The sequence below is a fragment of the Manacus candei genome, unplaced genomic scaffold, assembly GCF_025592945.1.
Source record: "Manacus candei isolate 608988 ecotype Guabito, Panama unplaced genomic scaffold, ASM2559294v1 h1tg000119l, whole genome shotgun sequence".
NCBI classification, from domain to species: domain Eukaryota; kingdom Metazoa; phylum Chordata; class Aves; order Passeriformes; family Pipridae; genus Manacus; species Manacus candei.
The window spans coordinates 3,342,776-3,359,347 of record NW_026138167.1 but is presented as its reverse complement, the minus strand read 5'-3'; the positions used below and the strand labels follow the sequence as shown (position 1 = coordinate 3,359,347).

The following is a 16,572-nucleotide window of genomic DNA, read 5'->3' as shown; positions in this document are numbered from 1 at the left end:
ATAATTTCTAATTCATGCACAAACATTATGATTTCTCAGGTTGTTAACTGGTATTTTTTAAGGCTGTTGTGCCAGAGAAAGGAACCAAATTCTCTGAGGAAGTATCAGCAACACTAAGCTAAACATAAAACATCTCAACTTTCTTTCAGGATAAAATGTGAAATAGTCAACATGGCCTAAAATCATGCACTCTTTTATTTACCTATTTTTATTCTGACAAGATAGATTAACATTTTCACATGGCCTTTGTAAAATGTCTTTCTAGTTTGTGTGAATACAGCTCGTGTGGTATGATTAATTTCTTACAAAACACATGCACTGGTGAAGGCTATGATAAACTGAACACATTTGCTACAGGGCATTTTTAAAACACTACTGCTTGCAAGACCATCAGTTTGACAGAGCCTGTTATAGAACAAAATAGGCCAAAACTAAAACTTGGCATGCCAGCACACTTTAATTCTGTATTTGTGAAATGACTTCTCAAACTATGGAGCTCTTTTCACTACCTTAAAAGGAAAACCCACACATACACACAAAATTCTAACAATTCTAACACCATATTTGTTCTTTACCAACTAGCATACATCTTGTTTTAATGGTTTAAAGCGAATAAATTCCTCAAGATTGTGCATATCCAGGCATTACTAAGGAAATAAAGACACCCATCGCTATTCTTCTTAAATTTTATTCCATAATAAAAAATAGAAGATGAAAGAGAGTGTGTTCAAGAATTAAAGCAATTATTGGTCAATGTAAGGAGCGGTAAACTAATTATCTAAATGATGATTAAGGACCTGGTTCATCAAAAGTAATTCTGGGTCCTCCATGGCGTAGTTGCAGGCTTCTACCAGACAGAAATCCAGATTATCTTTTACTGAAGCAGGTCCTTTATTATCTAGACAACACTTGATTTCATACTCTATTTATCCTTCTCTTTTTGTTCCTTTTCCTTCTTTTCACGTTCAGCTTTTGCTTCCTCCTCCTCATGTTGTTTAATCAATTGTTCCACCTCCTTTTGCTTCAGAACCCTGATCACTGTCTTTCCGTTCTCTCTTGTCAGTGTTGCAATTTCAACTGAAACACATGGAACAGACAGCGCGTTACATTTTGTCCTGCGGGCACAGCGAGCAGCACAAGGGCGAGCTCTGGCATCACAGGGAAGCAGAAGGCTCCTGTCCTCCCCCTGCCAGCAGCCTGACTGCAAGCAGAGCACACAAGAGCATCATCTCTGCATCATCTCCTCCCAGACACACACTCACTGTGTCACCCCTACATCTGCATGACAAAAGGGCCAACAACCCACACCTAGAGCATGTGCCTTCCCTGTGTCACTGTAGGAGCTCACCTTTCTCTGCAGAGAGCTTGCTAACATCCATGGTTTTGTTCAGGACCTTGATGGCCAATGCCAGGGCAGTCTTTAAGGTCATTTCTCCTTCTTTGTAGTCCTGCTTTAGCATTGACACAGCTGCCTGTAAATTTGACAGAAATTAAAAAGGCATCTTTGGGCAATCAACCAAACTGCTGGGCTTTTTGGCAGACAGTATCAATACATGAGTAAGAGCAGCATTGCTGAAATTACCTGTAAATCTCTTCTGCACTAGTAACCAACAACTCAGTTTAATTAGTACAGTGCAATTTACACCCTTTTCCTTGTTTTTTGAGAAGAAAAGCCCCAGAACTTACGGCGCTGTTATTCCCAATGCATGTGGCTTTCCAGCCTCCATAATTTCCACTAGGATCACTTTGATACAGCTGAAATCCATAATGCTTATCCCAGCCAATATAGAGCAACGACACACCAAAAGGACGTTTTCCTGTTGAAAAGAAGGCTATTAGCAATCTAAATTTAGTAACGAGATTGGTCATGACTGACAATTATTTTCTTTGATTTCTTTTTCCAAATCTACTCCTGTGAACTGGGATTTAACAGACAGTCCTGCACTTCTGTTGCTTGAGATAAGCATGCCAGCATTTCTTTCTAAGTCGTGGGGTGGGGGGCAGCAGAGGTTTATTCCATTTAACCCTAAGAGCAGCTCATTTCTGTCTCCACAAATTGTAATTTATCATCTCAGGACTTTAAATCAAAATTGAATATTTAAAGTATGTAGCTTAGCTGTTGAAGTGTTTAACTTAACAGCGTCAAAAGCCAAGTACATAAAAAGGTAATTCTTTCACACTACATATATGTAAAACAGAGAATACATACTAATGTTCACATACTAAGGAACAAGACAACCTCGTTCTCTGACATGTTGCTCGAGCCACAGAAATAGTATTTTTTGAAGTGTTACATTTTGGGTGGGCCCCAAACACTGAAAAGCTGCCTATCATACAATTCTCTACTGGTCTTTTGAAGGCATTGATTAAATACAAGAGCACTCAAAGCATTCTATGCAATGGCCTGGCATCTGAGCCATCAATTTCCCAATCAATAAAAAGTAGCACCTTCAGCAGCAAAGCAGTAACCATGACTACCCATTCCCCTCTTAAATTAGGCTATTGTTTTTCTCAGTATAACTTGTTAAGAGAAGAATTCAGTAGAGCTGTCCAGAGATTTAGATCCTTCATATTATGTCAGAGAATTGTTCCTTAGACATTTAATAACACAATGACTCATGGCACTTCGTTACCTCCAAACTGTGTGTAAGCCTGCTTGATATCACACAGAGCTGTTACTAGTTGTTCACAAGGAATGGGCTCTTGATATTGTAACAAATACCTAATATCAAAGAGGAGAAAAAACGGTTTTCAAAACTTGTTTTGCTAACAGTATCCTGTACAACATTTAAGAGGAAACAAGTTCCCAAGTTAGAGCCTCTTTGATCTAGTTGTTCTATTTCAATCCACTTCTGATCTACTAAAGGCATGTTCATTTTGATTTAACATGCAGGGAACCAAATGTGACAGGGCAGGCAAGTAAAAGCATGTTAACTCCCAGCAGACCCACCTCTGGGCAATCAGTCGCAGCTCGTTGGTGAGAACATTGGCATCTGAAGTGATTCCTGCAACGCTGCAAGCCATGTCCCTGCAATGGAAGCACAGACTGAACTCCATCCACCTCCAGCCAACACAGGGCTCTAAGCACAACACCTTCTGTCAAGGCTTTTCTGATCAAAACTACGTAGCTGCCACATAAAACAGGTTCATCAGCTCCTGCCTTTGGGGTACACCAAAAATCTCAGTAACCATTTCCTGAGAGCAGAGCTGGACAGCGAATGTGGGTGAGTCAGCACATGAGTTACACAGAGAGTTCTGAGAGGAGGGTCATGCCAAGGATGATCAAGTGCTGGGTGGCTTTACAGGAGCCATCAGGTACATGCAGGTGCCCCTCAGGAGCCACCTGACATGGAGCCACACGGATGTGACAGGCCTCCAGTGGGAGCTGCTGGCTGACACACGGCATCTGTGTCACTGAAACTCAGTGACCTGGATGTGACCCTGACAAAACCAAGCACTTCACATCCTTCATTGTTTAAGAACTCTTTAGCCCAACCTGATGTTGCTACAAAGCTTTTATTACCCAAGAAGGATTTGTGAAATTAGGAGTTTCCCCAAAGATGGAAGGGCTGTTCTAGGGACTGCTCCAGTGCACTGTTACACTGCCTCCTCTAAAATCCGGTGCTTCCTACTGTTCTAACTGCCTTCACGATCAACACAGAATGGGAGGCTGACAGGATGAAAAACTATTTGTGTTTCATGTGCACCTTCCAGCAAGGATGAAGCTCTACCTCCCTTACAGGCAAGAAAGCATAATCTGTAATAATCTTTGCTGTGACATCCCAAATTTAATTTCCAGAGAACTAAAATGGAAGTTGTAATTGGGAGATGTATCGTTTCTGCTACAATTGTGGCAAAGAAGCCTAAGACATCCAATAATCTTGTTCTCTTTGAGTCACCAAAGAAAAACAAAGACTCAGAGGAGGATACTGAGCTGAAGTAGCATGGTAGTTCTTGTGTGCATTCTTCATTCTGCCCCCCAATGGTACTTTGTGAAACAGAATTCCCCATTTTCTGAACTGCTGCAATACCATTACCCCGTATGGCACAGCACAACAAACAGGCCATTCCACCTGGAAAATTCTCCTAGAGATAAAAAAACCTCAAACCCAGCAATATTTCTGCTTCAGAAGGAGAACTACTAAAGTGAGCAACGACGAAACAGTCATACTTGCCTAAAACACCAAACAAAAAGACTGTAAACACTTCAAATTAAATAAAAGCAGCTTATGTGCTAGTCAGTGTTCTGTTACTAATAACATCACTGGACATTTGATCGTCATTTCGACTCACTCATTAAGTTTGTATATTTTCTCTGAGAAAAACACTTCATCGAGCAGCTTGTGGATGTTGCGTCTCTCCGCTGCCAGCAGGACTCCATCGTTGGCCAGAATTCCCAGGCAAGTGCCCGCGTGTCCGATGGCTTCCATGGCATATTCCACCTGGTACAGGCGACCTGGCAGAGGGTTTCAATTCAGAATGTCAAAAAATAACACCCAAAACCACCGAGTTCACACGGTGACCTGAACTTGCAAGAATCTGGCAGATGCTCGTTATACAAACTGCTCTTACTTCTCCAGTCTATTACCAGTTGATAGTAAATTAACAGGTTGAACAGGAGGAAGGAATCAGAGAAGGAAAATCCAAAAATGGGGAAAATACCCTCTCTTGAAAAAAATTAAAAAAAAAAACAACTGGAGAAGTCTCTACTGCAGCAAAATGAGCCAAAATGGATTTTTGATAATCAAAGAAAATATCTGATACTGAACTTTTTGAGTTCCTCCATCTAAGAAACAGGAAAACATGGTGTGCAAACACTTGTTTCAGCATGTGTAAGAATAACAAGGAGAGGTGTGACTGCACCAGCAGGATATTGTCCAGTCTTAGGGAACAGTGACAAAATCCACCCATATCAAATAAAAGATAAATAGTTATTTCAAAAACGTGGCAGGTGATATTACTCACTGATGGGGGAAGGGTTTATTATTGCTTCAGTCAGAATGAATTTGGAAATGTCCACTTCGGACCCTTGGTGTCCTTACAGAACTGGGTACTACTTCTGTTGGGTAAATATGATTTCTCTAACTCATACACAGATGGAAACATGCTATAAACAACCAACCTTCATGCAAGTGAGAAGATGAATAGAGCAGTCAGAGTTTACTTGAAAGTGTGGAGTTAAAAAATACCTTCAGGAGAAAATATGGTAGTTCTGGAGTCATATCTTCGAGACTGTAAAAAGCAATAGCTCAGTAAGTACCGTCAGTCCCTTGTCACCAACCCTCCAAGTCCCCGTGTGACAGAACAGACCCAACCAGCCGGTGAGCTGGGCCCGGGCCGTGACTCGGCAGCACCGCGCCCCGCAGAGCCCCGGGAGAGGGGGTCACTCACCATCGTGCCGGGGACGCGCCGCGGGCAGCGGGCCTACGAGGGAACACAGGGACGTGAAGCGGGAACGGGCACAGGAACCGGCACCGGGCCTGCGGGGGAACACAGGGATGTGAAAGGGGAACGGGCACAGGAACCGGCACCGGGCCTGCGGGGGAACACAGGGACGTAAACCGGCACCGGGCCTGCGGGGGAACACGGGACACGTGAACCGGCACCGGCCCCGAGCGCCCCCGGCCCGGCCCCAGAGGGCGCTGCCGCCCGCCCGCACTGCACAGTCATCCTCAGCGCGGCGGAACGCCAGGGCCTCGCCGCCCCCCGCGCCGCGCAGGGCCGCGCCTCGCACCCCCCAGCCCGCCCGCCGCCCGCCCCCACTCACGGCGGGCCGGAGAGGAGCCGCTGGGCCGGGCGGGGGCGGCGGGTCCCGTCCCGCGGCACGAACCGGGCGCTGCGGCCGCGCCCGAGCCTTCACCGCCGCGTCGGAAATGGCCGCCGCGCCTGCGCGGTGCCGCGCGCCGGGCCGGGGCGGGGCCTCTGCCCTTCCCTGACGCGCGCGGGGCGGGGCCGGCGGAACGGGGCGGGAACGGCCACACCCCCGCCCTGAGGGGCAGGAACGGCCACACCCCCCTACCCTGAGGGGTAGTGACGGCCACACCTGTGCCCTGAGGGTCAGGAACGGCCATACCTGTGCCCTGAGGGTCAGGAACGGCCACATCCCCGCCCTGAGGGTCAGAAACAGTCATACCTGTGCCCTGAGGGTCAGGAACGGCCATACCTGTGCCCTGAGGGTTAGAAACGGCCACACCTGTGCCCTGAGGGTTAGAAACAGCCATACCTGTGCCCTGAGGGCAGGAACAGCCACACCCGTGCCCTGAGGGTTAGAAACAGCCATACCTGTGCCCTGAGGGTCAGTGACAGCCACACCCCCGCCCTGAGGGTCAGTGACAGCCACACTCTTGCCAATAACAGCCACAGCTGTGCCCTGAGGGTCAGTAACGGGCACACTCTCGAGAAATGGCCACAGCCCCTGGGGAAGGTAGACCAAGCCCAGTTCCCACCCCTGCCTGCAAACAAGTCCCATCCAGTCCAGGCAGCGCCCACTTTATTGCCTTTATTTGGTCCAGTGTCACTGCCAGTGACACCTCAGCAGCCACCGACCGACGGGGCAGGTGCGCGGTGCATGTACGCCTGGGCAGTCTCAAACCATTTCTTCTCCACCGCCTCCTGGCCCATCTCAAACATTGTCATTAAGTGTTTCCAGCCGGTTTTGGCCGTGATCATGAGGTACTCCTTGTTCTCCGGGTACAGCAGAGCCGTGTGGGCGGCAATGACGAGCGACTGCGCGAACCTGCCGCTCACCAGGAGGAAAAGGGCCCCTCTCTCCTCAGCCGTGAGCGGCACCACGCTCTCGAACCCCGCCAGAACATGCCCCCCAACGCCCAGAGGGTCTGGGCTCTCGATCATCATGTACATGATGGCTATGGCGACCTCAAACACGTAATAGCCGTAGCTCATGTCGCTGAAGTCCAGGATGCCCGACACTCTGTACTGGGGGTTCTCCGGGGAAGCAGAACTGCAGTCTACTAGGATGTTGTAGTCATTAAAATCTCCATGATTGATACCTAAGCACAGCAGAAACAGTACTTAATAATTAATAAGCAGCAGAATTTAACTTTCCCCCCCTCCCGTATTTCTCAGTGGAAGAGCTTTAAGAAGATGCATAGACGCTCAAACTAACACTCAACTACAAAACCACGAGTCCCCTGCAGCATCAAGAGGTGCCTTTCACACCATTACTGCTGCCCAGGAACCTCCACCGCACTGACAGCAGTGGATGGAGGGAATGTTTCAAGATCTGACTGGTCTGGTACTAACCTGTGATATGCTACCTGTTTTCCAAATACACAGTAGCAGTTTCCAACTATAAAACTGTCACATTGTCATTGAGATCAATGTGAGCAGAATTCCAAAAGTATGATTAAGTACTTATCTGGGCCTTTAAGAAAGGAAGTGGTGCACTCATATAACAGTAAGCTGATACAACAGCAGAAAATCATCACCTTAACTGGAAGCAAACTCAGCAGAAAGGAATTGACCCTGACCCTGGACAGCACATTCCTTCTGGCTTACAGATGCTGTGTCCATTGAGCACAATGTTTGCCCATGTCTAGGTGGGGGAGAAAGGAGATTTACTTTTTTGCCTTTTTTTTTTTCCTTCTACACAGACCCAAACTCCTGAAAGAATTTTCTGTGTCTCATTTCAACACAGTTAAAATGAGAACAAAATACTCACAGGCTCGAAAACTGCTTAGCTTGGGTATCACTTTCCCTTTAAACTGCTCAATAACTTGTTCCACAACTGCACGGTATTTGTTCTGGCCCAAGGCATAAATGTACTGCTCTAGAAGAGGAACATTTGCCAGGTTCCAAATGAACTGACCTCGATGCAGACTTTTTACTGATGGATGGTGGAATTTCTTTGGAAAAAGCACACAATAAAACAGGCCATAAGTAGAAATGCTGGGTTTGTGATTAAAGGGCTTGATTCAAAGCCCCTATTAACTTTAACAGGTTTCTAATGAGACTCACTGAAAAGCACCATTACTTGCACTATTGCTTTGCATCAAGTAAAAGAATAACCTGAAGAATGATTAAGGCAAGCATCTTAATATCTACACACAGCCTGAATGTTGGTTTTTTCCCATGGTTTAGGTACAAAGATTATCTTAAGTCATTTGTCACTTCAATAATCTAAAATTGCTGTTGACTGTCCATAGTGTGACGGGATGTGGGGACTTTGAGGCCTTGCCAAGGCAGAGCCCCAGGCTGGCAGAGCCCAGCCTGCACAGCTGGCACTGCAGAAAGATGTCAGGGCAGAAGAGACACAAAACCTGCCAGCATGCTGGGAACAGGCACACTCCGTGCTTTTAAAGGTGGCAGCTTCTGGGGACAAGCTTTAGGAACAGCTGGTGTGTGAAAACCCCTGGGGACAGAGTCCTTCTTGGAGACACTGACCATGACTTCATTCTTACAGGAATTTGTCTTTGTACAGCCAGGCCTCGCTATTTCAAACAAACAAGGTCCTTAACCAGCAAATGGAAAAGGTGGTTTGGAAAAGGCACTCAGAGAGGAAAAGCATCTCTCCCACTGCACACCCCACACCTGCACTCCTCGAATGCTTATTAGGGTGGCCTGTGGGCCAGATTTGACCAGCACCAAATAAAAAGACTTCCCATGAGAGCAGCTGGCTCCTTCTTAAAAAAAAACAAACAACAACAACAACAAAAAACTATGCTTGTAATTAAGGCTCTTAACGATCACTAAATGACAGTCAAAACAGACCGTGTATGAACAAGGAACATCATCGAGCCTAAACCAAAATCACAGCACAGGATCCCTAACGCTGTGGAAAGCCACACGTCGGGAGGAATGAAGCCACCTGCCGGTAAGGGTGGTAAGTCAGGAGCCCTCGTCACTGCCACGCCTTAGGGGGTCAGCCATAAACTCATTTCCACTTCGGGGCTGCGAGGCACATCTGAGCCAGACAGACACCGCCAGAGAAGGGGGTGCAATACGAGCTGGGGCACAAAACAAAGCATGGCACGGTGCTTTGCTGTCAAGGTGATAAAGTAAATTAACTGGGTAAAAAAGACAGGCTGTACTTTCCGGTCTGTTGTCAGGAAACTTAATACCTTAGGTATTATTTTTAGTGCCAACGACATTTTGAAGTTTTGACAAGAATTATTGGAATTTGCTTTCTTTTAAGTGACAAGCCTTGGTAGATGATAATCCATATGTTAAGGGCATAAAGAGCCTTTTCCCTCAGAATTTGCTTTCTCATCAAGTACTTCCTCCTTGGCAGGATCAGTCACAGGCTTATTTTGAGACCAGCTCGCCTATATAAATTGTTTTAATCGCATTAAAAGAGTGTGACCAGTGTGCCAGAAGGCAACTGCAAGTTATCTTTCCCAATTGAAAAATGGTTTTGTAATTTAAGAATGTGGTTAGTAAAGCTGGCAATTCACATTTCATAATTGTCTGAAGCTAGCAGTCAGAACATGAGAAGGAAAGGTTAATGAAAGGCAATAAATAATGCAAGAGTTCTTTTATGTATCAAACTTAATTACGGGCTGATTTATCACCTTTATTATCCTGTATAATTACAGAGTAAAGGAATAACTTACTTTGCATTAAGACTGAGTGGTAGCAGTGCAAATGAGAAGTGTCAGAGACCTCTGTTTGTTGGCACAGCTGGCACTGTAGGGAAGGAACCTATGTTAAGTGGTCACAGGGCTAATGACCAGGAGAAAGACACCAAGTCAAAAGGAATTCAAAGGAATGGATCAGCCAGCTGTGCACTACACAGAAATCCTTTAAAACAAGCTTGGTGTGCTTCTAATGTGAGCACCCTCGAGTTCATTCTCCTTATTTGCCAGGTTTGAAACACTAAGCAGGTGAGCTTGCATAAGCAGAAGGAAATCCTTGTCTCCCAGTAGGTGGTACAAAAATGCACTGCAAGAGTATCACCAACACCTCATCACAGGTCCTGGAGCGGGGAGAGGCTTTAGCAGCCCAGCTTGGAGCTGACACTGAGGGATGAGTCAGTGACACCTGCATTAGCCAGCCTGCATTCTGCAGCCCGGGAGAGCAGGCAGAGCACAGGAACAAACGCTGAGGAGACACTCAGGGAGAAAGAAGCCTGAGGCTGCAGATGGGAACTCACCTCTGCGAGCGCTTTGTCCAGGCTGGCAGCCAGTTTACCGATCTCATACAGGAGCTGGGCACTGGGGGCAATTTTGGCCACCGGCGTTCCTGGCAGGTAGTTCAGCAGTCTGACCATGTGCTTCTTGTTCCCAGGATCTGACAAGCAAGGACAGATCTGTCAGTCGCTTCCATATGTGCTACTGAGTATCAGTTAATGCAAGAGGCAAAAAAGGTTTATCCCAGTGTTGGAGTCGTCAGATGTAGCTGATAAAACAGATTGCGTGCAAAGATTTGATTTACCAGGGTGCTGTACAATGATGCTGAAACCTTTAACACACTTGCAATCTATGCTGGATTTCAAGTCCTTGTGCTTGGGACTGACTCTGCCAACACACACCCACTGACAGCTTTGCAGCAGAACAGGAGGTCTCAGGAATCTCAGATTTTGCATGAAGGTTACAGTGACAGTAAAAGCCAAATGTCAACACAATCTTTCTTCCTAGCACTGTCAAAGCAATTTGTTGTGGATTCATAGATGGGTTAGAACTGTATTTTACACCATTCTGCAGGCAAATAATTTCAAGCATCACTTAGTCAATGAGGTGGTTTTTTCCTTTTCTTGTGCATGGACATGTCATATAAATGTTTTATCCAATTCGTTATATTGAAGTGATTTCCTAAGTGTTTTCATAGTTAATTATTACTTCTTTGAGTTGCTTGGCTTCTGGTATTTTAAGTTTGGACTATTATGGGTGGAATGCAGGTCACCTGACACATATCCCCTAATATTTAAACAAAAGCCCAGAGTTTCCCTTTAGTACCCACACAGTGTGCCACACACAAGCTCCTGCTGAGCTAAGGGTGCTGGCAATTGCTCACCTCCCGACTCCAGAGACATTATGGAACCATCTTTTGTGAGATAAGGAGTAGCTGAAGGAAAGCCTTGAGCACTGAGAAACATCATGGCCTGGGTCTGCGCTTGGATGAGCTCAGGCTCCCGGCTGTCTGCCGAGTTGGTGATTTTCAGGACATACTCATCGGCACCTTCAGCCCCGTTGTTGTTTCCCGAGACACCCACGTGGAAGTTCTGATCGTCATAGCTGGGGAGTGGCCTCAGCCAAGACACATTTAATCCAAACACCCTGTCAACCAATTCAGCTGCTTCTTTCTCACTCAATGCTGGTTTGGTCAAAGTCTGGGGTCGACAGTCATTTCCAGAAGACATTGTCTCTAGGAGAAAAAGAGGAGCTGGATGATCTGTACTCTGACATCAGAAGCAGTAATCACTGCAACAAAATGCATTCAGCTACTGGAGGAGGGTTCCCAAAGAAAAGCCACCAAGCCAGCCCAGGTTTTACATCACAGCTTATCAGCTGCTTAGGAAAGACTCCTGGAGTGATGCACTCCATCTGCTCAGAACCAGCAGATGTCAAAAGCTTATTAACTGGGAGTACTTTTATTAGCTCATTTCGAGCAGCAGCCTGACCTGGTATTGTTGATAGGCAGGAATGATTTCCTAAGGAACAGAGCTGCTGAATCCCTGACCAGGAAGTTCCGAATTCACGCCTGCAAAAGACAAGAACTATTTTTTTAGTAAATCCTAACGTTAAAGCAATTTAAATCTTCGCGCTTGGCCACGGCCTTCCCAATCCCCGCGCTAAGAAAAGGCAGCACAAACCTGCAGACAGACAGACGCTCAGCTCCCCCCTCTCAGCAGCGCAGCCGCAGGGACCCCGAGCTCGGCCTCCCCCCCCAGACAGACGAGCAACCAACCCTTGGACTCGAAGGCAGCGCCGACAACCTTTGCCCGGCCCGGGGGGGCCTCGCCAGCCCAGCCCTCGCTCCCGAACGCTCCCCAGCACCCGCGGGAGGAAGGGGAGGAGGCGCGGCCGGGGAGGCTCCTGCGCAGGGCCCGGGGAGAGCCGGTCCCCGGCTCTCCCCGGGCCCTGCGCAGGAGCCTCCCCGGCCGCGCCTCCTCCCCTTCCTCCCGCTGCCCAGAGCGAAACCTCGGGCACGGCTCTTGTTGTCCAACAGAAGGGAAGGGAAAGCACCACTTCCTGTGATGCCTTAAGCCCCTAATGTTTTTTTTTTAATTATTATTATTTTTCTAATATTTGTAAGACTTGTAAGTTTTAGAAGTAAGTTTTAAAAGCAGCAACCTCCCCCTCCCTTTTGTCCCTTGTTCCTTTCCCTCTCTCCAGCACCCTTTTTTATACATTCCTTAACCCTCTTACCCCATTCTATGCTCCCCATATCAATCCTGCTTCTGAATACAGCAGGAGTGTTTAGTCTTTTGTCAAGGCAAGGCCTAGACGGTTGACAGAACAGCATATCAGGGCCTAAACCACAGAATAGGTCAGGAATTAGGTAACTATGTACCCTTTGTGCTCTGATGATGATGAAGATGAGGAAGGGGGGGTCCCAAAATACACCCCAGACTCATTTCAAGGAGGTGGACCCGGGGCGGACCAGAGGAAAGGCCACAGGGTGGGCACATCTGGGACTGGATGGATGATATTATAAAATGTAACCTCTCAGGCACCGCCGGCACGCATCCTGTAACATCTTGCCTTGGCAAATAAACCCTTTCTTATCTCACCCCTAATTAACTGCTCCTGGAGATTTTTCCAGCACCTAAAATACACTGGCAACACTGTCACAGAGCGAAGACACTTAGAAAAAGTGCTGCCGGGAGATGCCCGTTCGGTTATTTCGGTTAAATCCTTTTATCAGCACAGGAGATCAAAATCTGCCAAATGCTTAGACCAAAGACTAGATATATATATATACATAACAAACCTAAAGCATCTTGCTCAGGATGTCCTTTGGACTGTACCTTCAGACTGAGGCCACGTGTCCAGACCTAGAGAATTTTAGACTTAATGACAAACCTCAAGATTAATGAAGAAATCTCTTCTGAAACTCCTAATGAAAAAAAAATTAATCTACAGTAGTTGAGATCCTGCTGTGACAGAATTCTGAACATGAAGAAAAAAAGGAATTTAGGAAAGGCATACTGAAGTAAAAACCAACCAACCAAACAAACCAACAAACCATGGAAACAAAACAACCCAAACATCTGGATTATAAGTAAATCAGTTAGGAATCCTCCATCCCATTATTTCAGTATTATTTGTAATATTATGGATGTGAACTTGAAAACATTATTTTAATCAAACAGGCAATTCAGAAAAGGGAAACTATTTGCCCAAGAAACAAATTTTCCCCCTCCAATTTCAGAACAGATGTTACTAGAAGTGACTGGCCAACTACTCTCACCAGAAATCACACAACTAAGTTTTTTCAAGAATAAAAGCTCTGAAAAATATTTAGGGTTCCCTCTCTTAATTTCTGAGGCCGACTGAAGCTTTAGCTCGCTGGAACAAGATGGATACAGCAGGAAAGCATTCTTGCTGTGCTTTAAGATTTACAGAAGCATATTGCTCTCTGCAAACAAAGTTCCAATGCACTTTGCAGATCTGTACCTCGTTACTCTTGCCTCAGTTGCCAGCCAGGAGTGCCAAAACTTAAGACCTATAAACTTCTGTGCTTCTCCTGCCTGCCCAGTGCTCTGGGGGGAAGCACACCCTGGCTGTGGGGCAAGGCACAGGGTGAAGATTGTGCTTCAGCCTCTCTCCATACCTGTAGAAAGATCAGATGTAATTTAGCACCTGCAGGTTGAATTCAAGCCTGAAAAAGCAAGTCTTCACAGCTGGGTCAGTGTCAGACATCCCCAAATCACTGCTGAGGACCTTGTCACAGCTGTGACCTTGGCCAGTGCTTTAATTCAGAATTTCATCTAGATCCTAAATCATACATTACTCTGAAGGGGAGAAAAAGGTTAGTCAAAAATCATTTGATGTAAGATCCAGTCTGGTATCTGCAGCTCAGCTAACACAGAGAACATCTTTGGATACCACCTAAACATGCTTAGCAAGCCCACGTGACAATCCCAACAAGAAAATGAAACATGCATAATTATATAATACATAATATTATCCCTTTCCCATATCCACCCCACCCCTTCAGACACACTTACAGTACCAATTTACATGTATTCCATTCTACTCAAAACAGATGGTAACATACAAGAACTGTGATACAATTTTCTTTATTAAAAATAATTTACAGCATTGGTAACATTTTATGCACAATTTTCATCAATCAAACAAGGTTTATCTCTACAATACTTACTGAACTTAAAACTTACACTGTTCTGTTGGCTTTAAACAGCAGATACTGATTTGCAGTTGCTTAAATATGATTAATATACATGGTTTCATGTTCTTATACTTAGGTGTAAAATGTATGAACATCAACACTATCCCAAAGCTTTCTGGTTTGGGACAGGGAGGAAGAGGGAAGCAAGGAGAGAAAACATTTAGAAAAATTGTAACAGATTTTTCCTCCAAATCAAAATGGAGAGAGAAGTCTGGATTAAACACATCTAACACAGCGAGTCACTTCTCAGAGAGGTACATGTCCTCCTGAGATACTAGAGAGGTCTAATGAACAGCGTTTGGGGGGTGATCACAGCAGTTCTGTCCATGCCCTGCACTGCCAGAGGCCCCACCTAAAGGGGTCACTGCTGCCCACCTAAAGCTCACAGGATCCCAGCAGGCCTAAGTTAAACATCTTCCCTTGGCTGCTGGGCTGCTGAGCTGGGCTTTACAACATTCACTGCTGGGCTGCTGAGCTGGGCTTTACAACATTCACTGCTGCACAAGGAGTGGGAACAGGCACGTTCCCAGGGATGATGGGGTGTTACCTGCACTGGCAGTTCCCCCCACGGGAGGAGCTGGGTCCCACACAGACCCCCTGCACCCAGAGGCGCAGACCCAAGGGCAGCAGTCAGCCTGCACAGCTCAGGTGCCACTGACCTGAGATGGACCTGCTGCAGCAACAAGAGCAGGAGCCTCCAGCTGAGCAGCCCCAGGCACGGCTCAGAACCTCCCTCTCCCCCTCTCTCTCTCATGGACTGTAAGACACAGCAGTGCAGCAGAACTAAAGCAGCTGCTGTGGTAATGAAAGCCATCATGGCTCTGAAAAGAGCTGAATGCTTTACGGGTGACAACTTGCAGACAAGTCACATCCCTTGAAATTGTGCTTAACTTCACTCCACCAGTTTGCCTTGGCAGGGCTTGGATCCCTGTCTCCTGAAGCATTGAGAGAGGGTGGGAGGCTGTGTTCCCTTCGAGCTTCAGCAGTTACACAAGCTGTAAACAGGCTTGGAGTTGCAGTTTTATCATCTGCATCAGGCATCACAATGTGCCAGCACTAAATTCCCATTTTCTCCCCAGTAATGTACATTTTCTTGAACTAAATCAAGAATATACACTTTGAGCTGGGATAAAATAGCATTAGACACCGTTGTACAAGGAGTAAGATCTGCTCAGTCACTCTGGATAGAATCAGTGGGAATGTAGCACAGAGCAGGGACTCATTCAGCATTCAGCTGGATATTACAATCAAACCCGCATCCACTGATCCCCCTTATCAGTGGCAGGAGTCACAGGAAGGGTTTTCATCTCACCTGAAAGGAAACCACATCAAACTAGTGAAACATAAAAACAGATTACACATAACTTCAAACTTTAGTGCACTCTGTCTAATAAAATAGAAAAAGATATATTGAAGTTTTGTCAGTGAAATTAAATTAGTTTGGCCTCTGAACAGTCAAAAAATGAATACACTGTAATTATATAACTGTGAGAGGTTTTGGGGGGTTTGTTTGGGGATTTTTTTAAGGAATGTCAAACATACTATTTAAAGAATTGAACAGTGCATCTGTTAGTTTGCAAGTCAGCTAGCTTAGTGTCTGATTATAAATTAAAAGCACAGGTAAGTAAAGCTAATATTTTGATATTTAAGACAATGTTTATCAAGAACAAAAAGTCTTCAAGCAAAAGGCAAGTACTGCAGTTTTGTTCTCCAGCAGCAATTAATCTCTACACAGACCCCTGGAGGTGTGAGGAATCTTTTCAGGATACAGGAGCACAGCGGGAGCGGGTTGGAGCTGCACTCCTTGGGCAGCTGGGACACAGCAACGCTCAGGGAGTGGGAACACGAGCTCTGCAGCAACTCTGCACCTTGTGCTGATCTGAGCTGTGGGACGGGGTCTGCCCTCCGTGTGCTGACAGTCACAGCCACTGCAGTGCCACAGGAGACTCCTCCAGTGTGCTGGGCTCTTCCACAGGGGAACGGGACACCTGGGGAGAGCTGTGGACTGACAGCAATGAGAAAGCAGTGAAAGGCAGCACGGCCACCTGGCCCTTCAACATCTGACAAGGACAACTTATTAGACACAGGCTGTAATTAAAGCAGAGGAATTTAAACAGTCCTAGGAGATGTTTTTAAAGATTTGTAAAGGCTAAAACCCTTCGGGGAGGTACTGTGTTTGATGATATTGCAGACAGCACAGGAAAATCTGATGCCACAAACAACAAACTGCATCCCTTGAAGCAGATATGACAAACTTCA

The 16,572-nt window shown here is 46.1% G+C and overlaps 2 protein-coding genes across 14 annotated transcripts; both read right to left on the bottom strand.

Annotated features, from left to right (window-relative positions):
- Window positions 1-672: 672 nt before the first annotated feature.
- PSMA4 (proteasome 20S subunit alpha 4) lies at window positions 673-6,469 on the bottom strand. 9 transcript variants are annotated; one of them, XM_051770313.1, is made up of 9 exons: window positions 5,768-5,929; window positions 5,392-5,480; window positions 5,190-5,232; window positions 4,294-4,456; window positions 2,951-3,028; window positions 2,634-2,722; window positions 1,687-1,817; window positions 1,349-1,472; window positions 673-1,077 (listed from the first exon to the last, which is right to left on the bottom strand). In XM_051770313.1, the coding sequence occupies exons 2-9, from the start codon at window positions 5,392-5,394 to the stop codon at window positions 923-925; spliced, it is 786 nt and encodes a 261-aa protein (XP_051626273.1). In that variant the 5' UTR covers window positions 5,395-5,480; window positions 5,768-5,929; the 3' UTR covers window positions 673-922. The 9 variants fall into 9 exon arrangements, with proteins under 9 accessions (XP_051626273.1, XP_051626277.1, XP_051626271.1 ...); XM_051770317.1 differs by lacking the exons at window positions 5,392-5,480; window positions 5,768-5,929 and having other exon boundaries at window positions 5,123-5,212; XM_051770311.1 differs by lacking the exons at window positions 673-1,077; window positions 1,349-1,472; window positions 1,687-1,817; ... (1 more) ...; window positions 2,951-3,028; window positions 4,294-4,456 and adding an exon at window positions 6,134-6,469 and having other exon boundaries at window positions 5,124-5,232; window positions 5,392-5,536; window positions 5,768-6,073.
- Window positions 6,470-6,473: 4 nt separating this feature from the next.
- Window positions 6,474-11,970, bottom strand: HYKK (hydroxylysine kinase). 5 transcript variants are annotated; one of them, XM_051770307.1, is made up of 6 exons: window positions 11,866-11,970; window positions 11,579-11,658; window positions 10,972-11,322; window positions 10,112-10,248; window positions 7,682-7,865; window positions 6,474-7,010 (listed from the first exon to the last, which is right to left on the bottom strand). In XM_051770307.1, exons 3-6 carry the CDS (start codon window positions 11,315-11,317, stop codon window positions 6,532-6,534), a joined length of 1,146 nt encoding a protein of 381 aa, XP_051626267.1. In that variant the 5' UTR covers window positions 11,318-11,322; window positions 11,579-11,658; window positions 11,866-11,970; the 3' UTR covers window positions 6,474-6,531. The 5 variants fall into 5 exon arrangements, with proteins under 5 accessions (XP_051626267.1, XP_051626268.1, XP_051626269.1 ...); XM_051770308.1 differs by lacking the exon at window positions 7,682-7,865 and adding an exon at window positions 9,573-9,645 and having other exon boundaries at window positions 11,767-11,941; XM_051770309.1 differs by having other exon boundaries at window positions 7,829-7,865; window positions 11,767-11,940.
- Window positions 11,971-16,572: the final 4,602 nt, after the last annotated feature.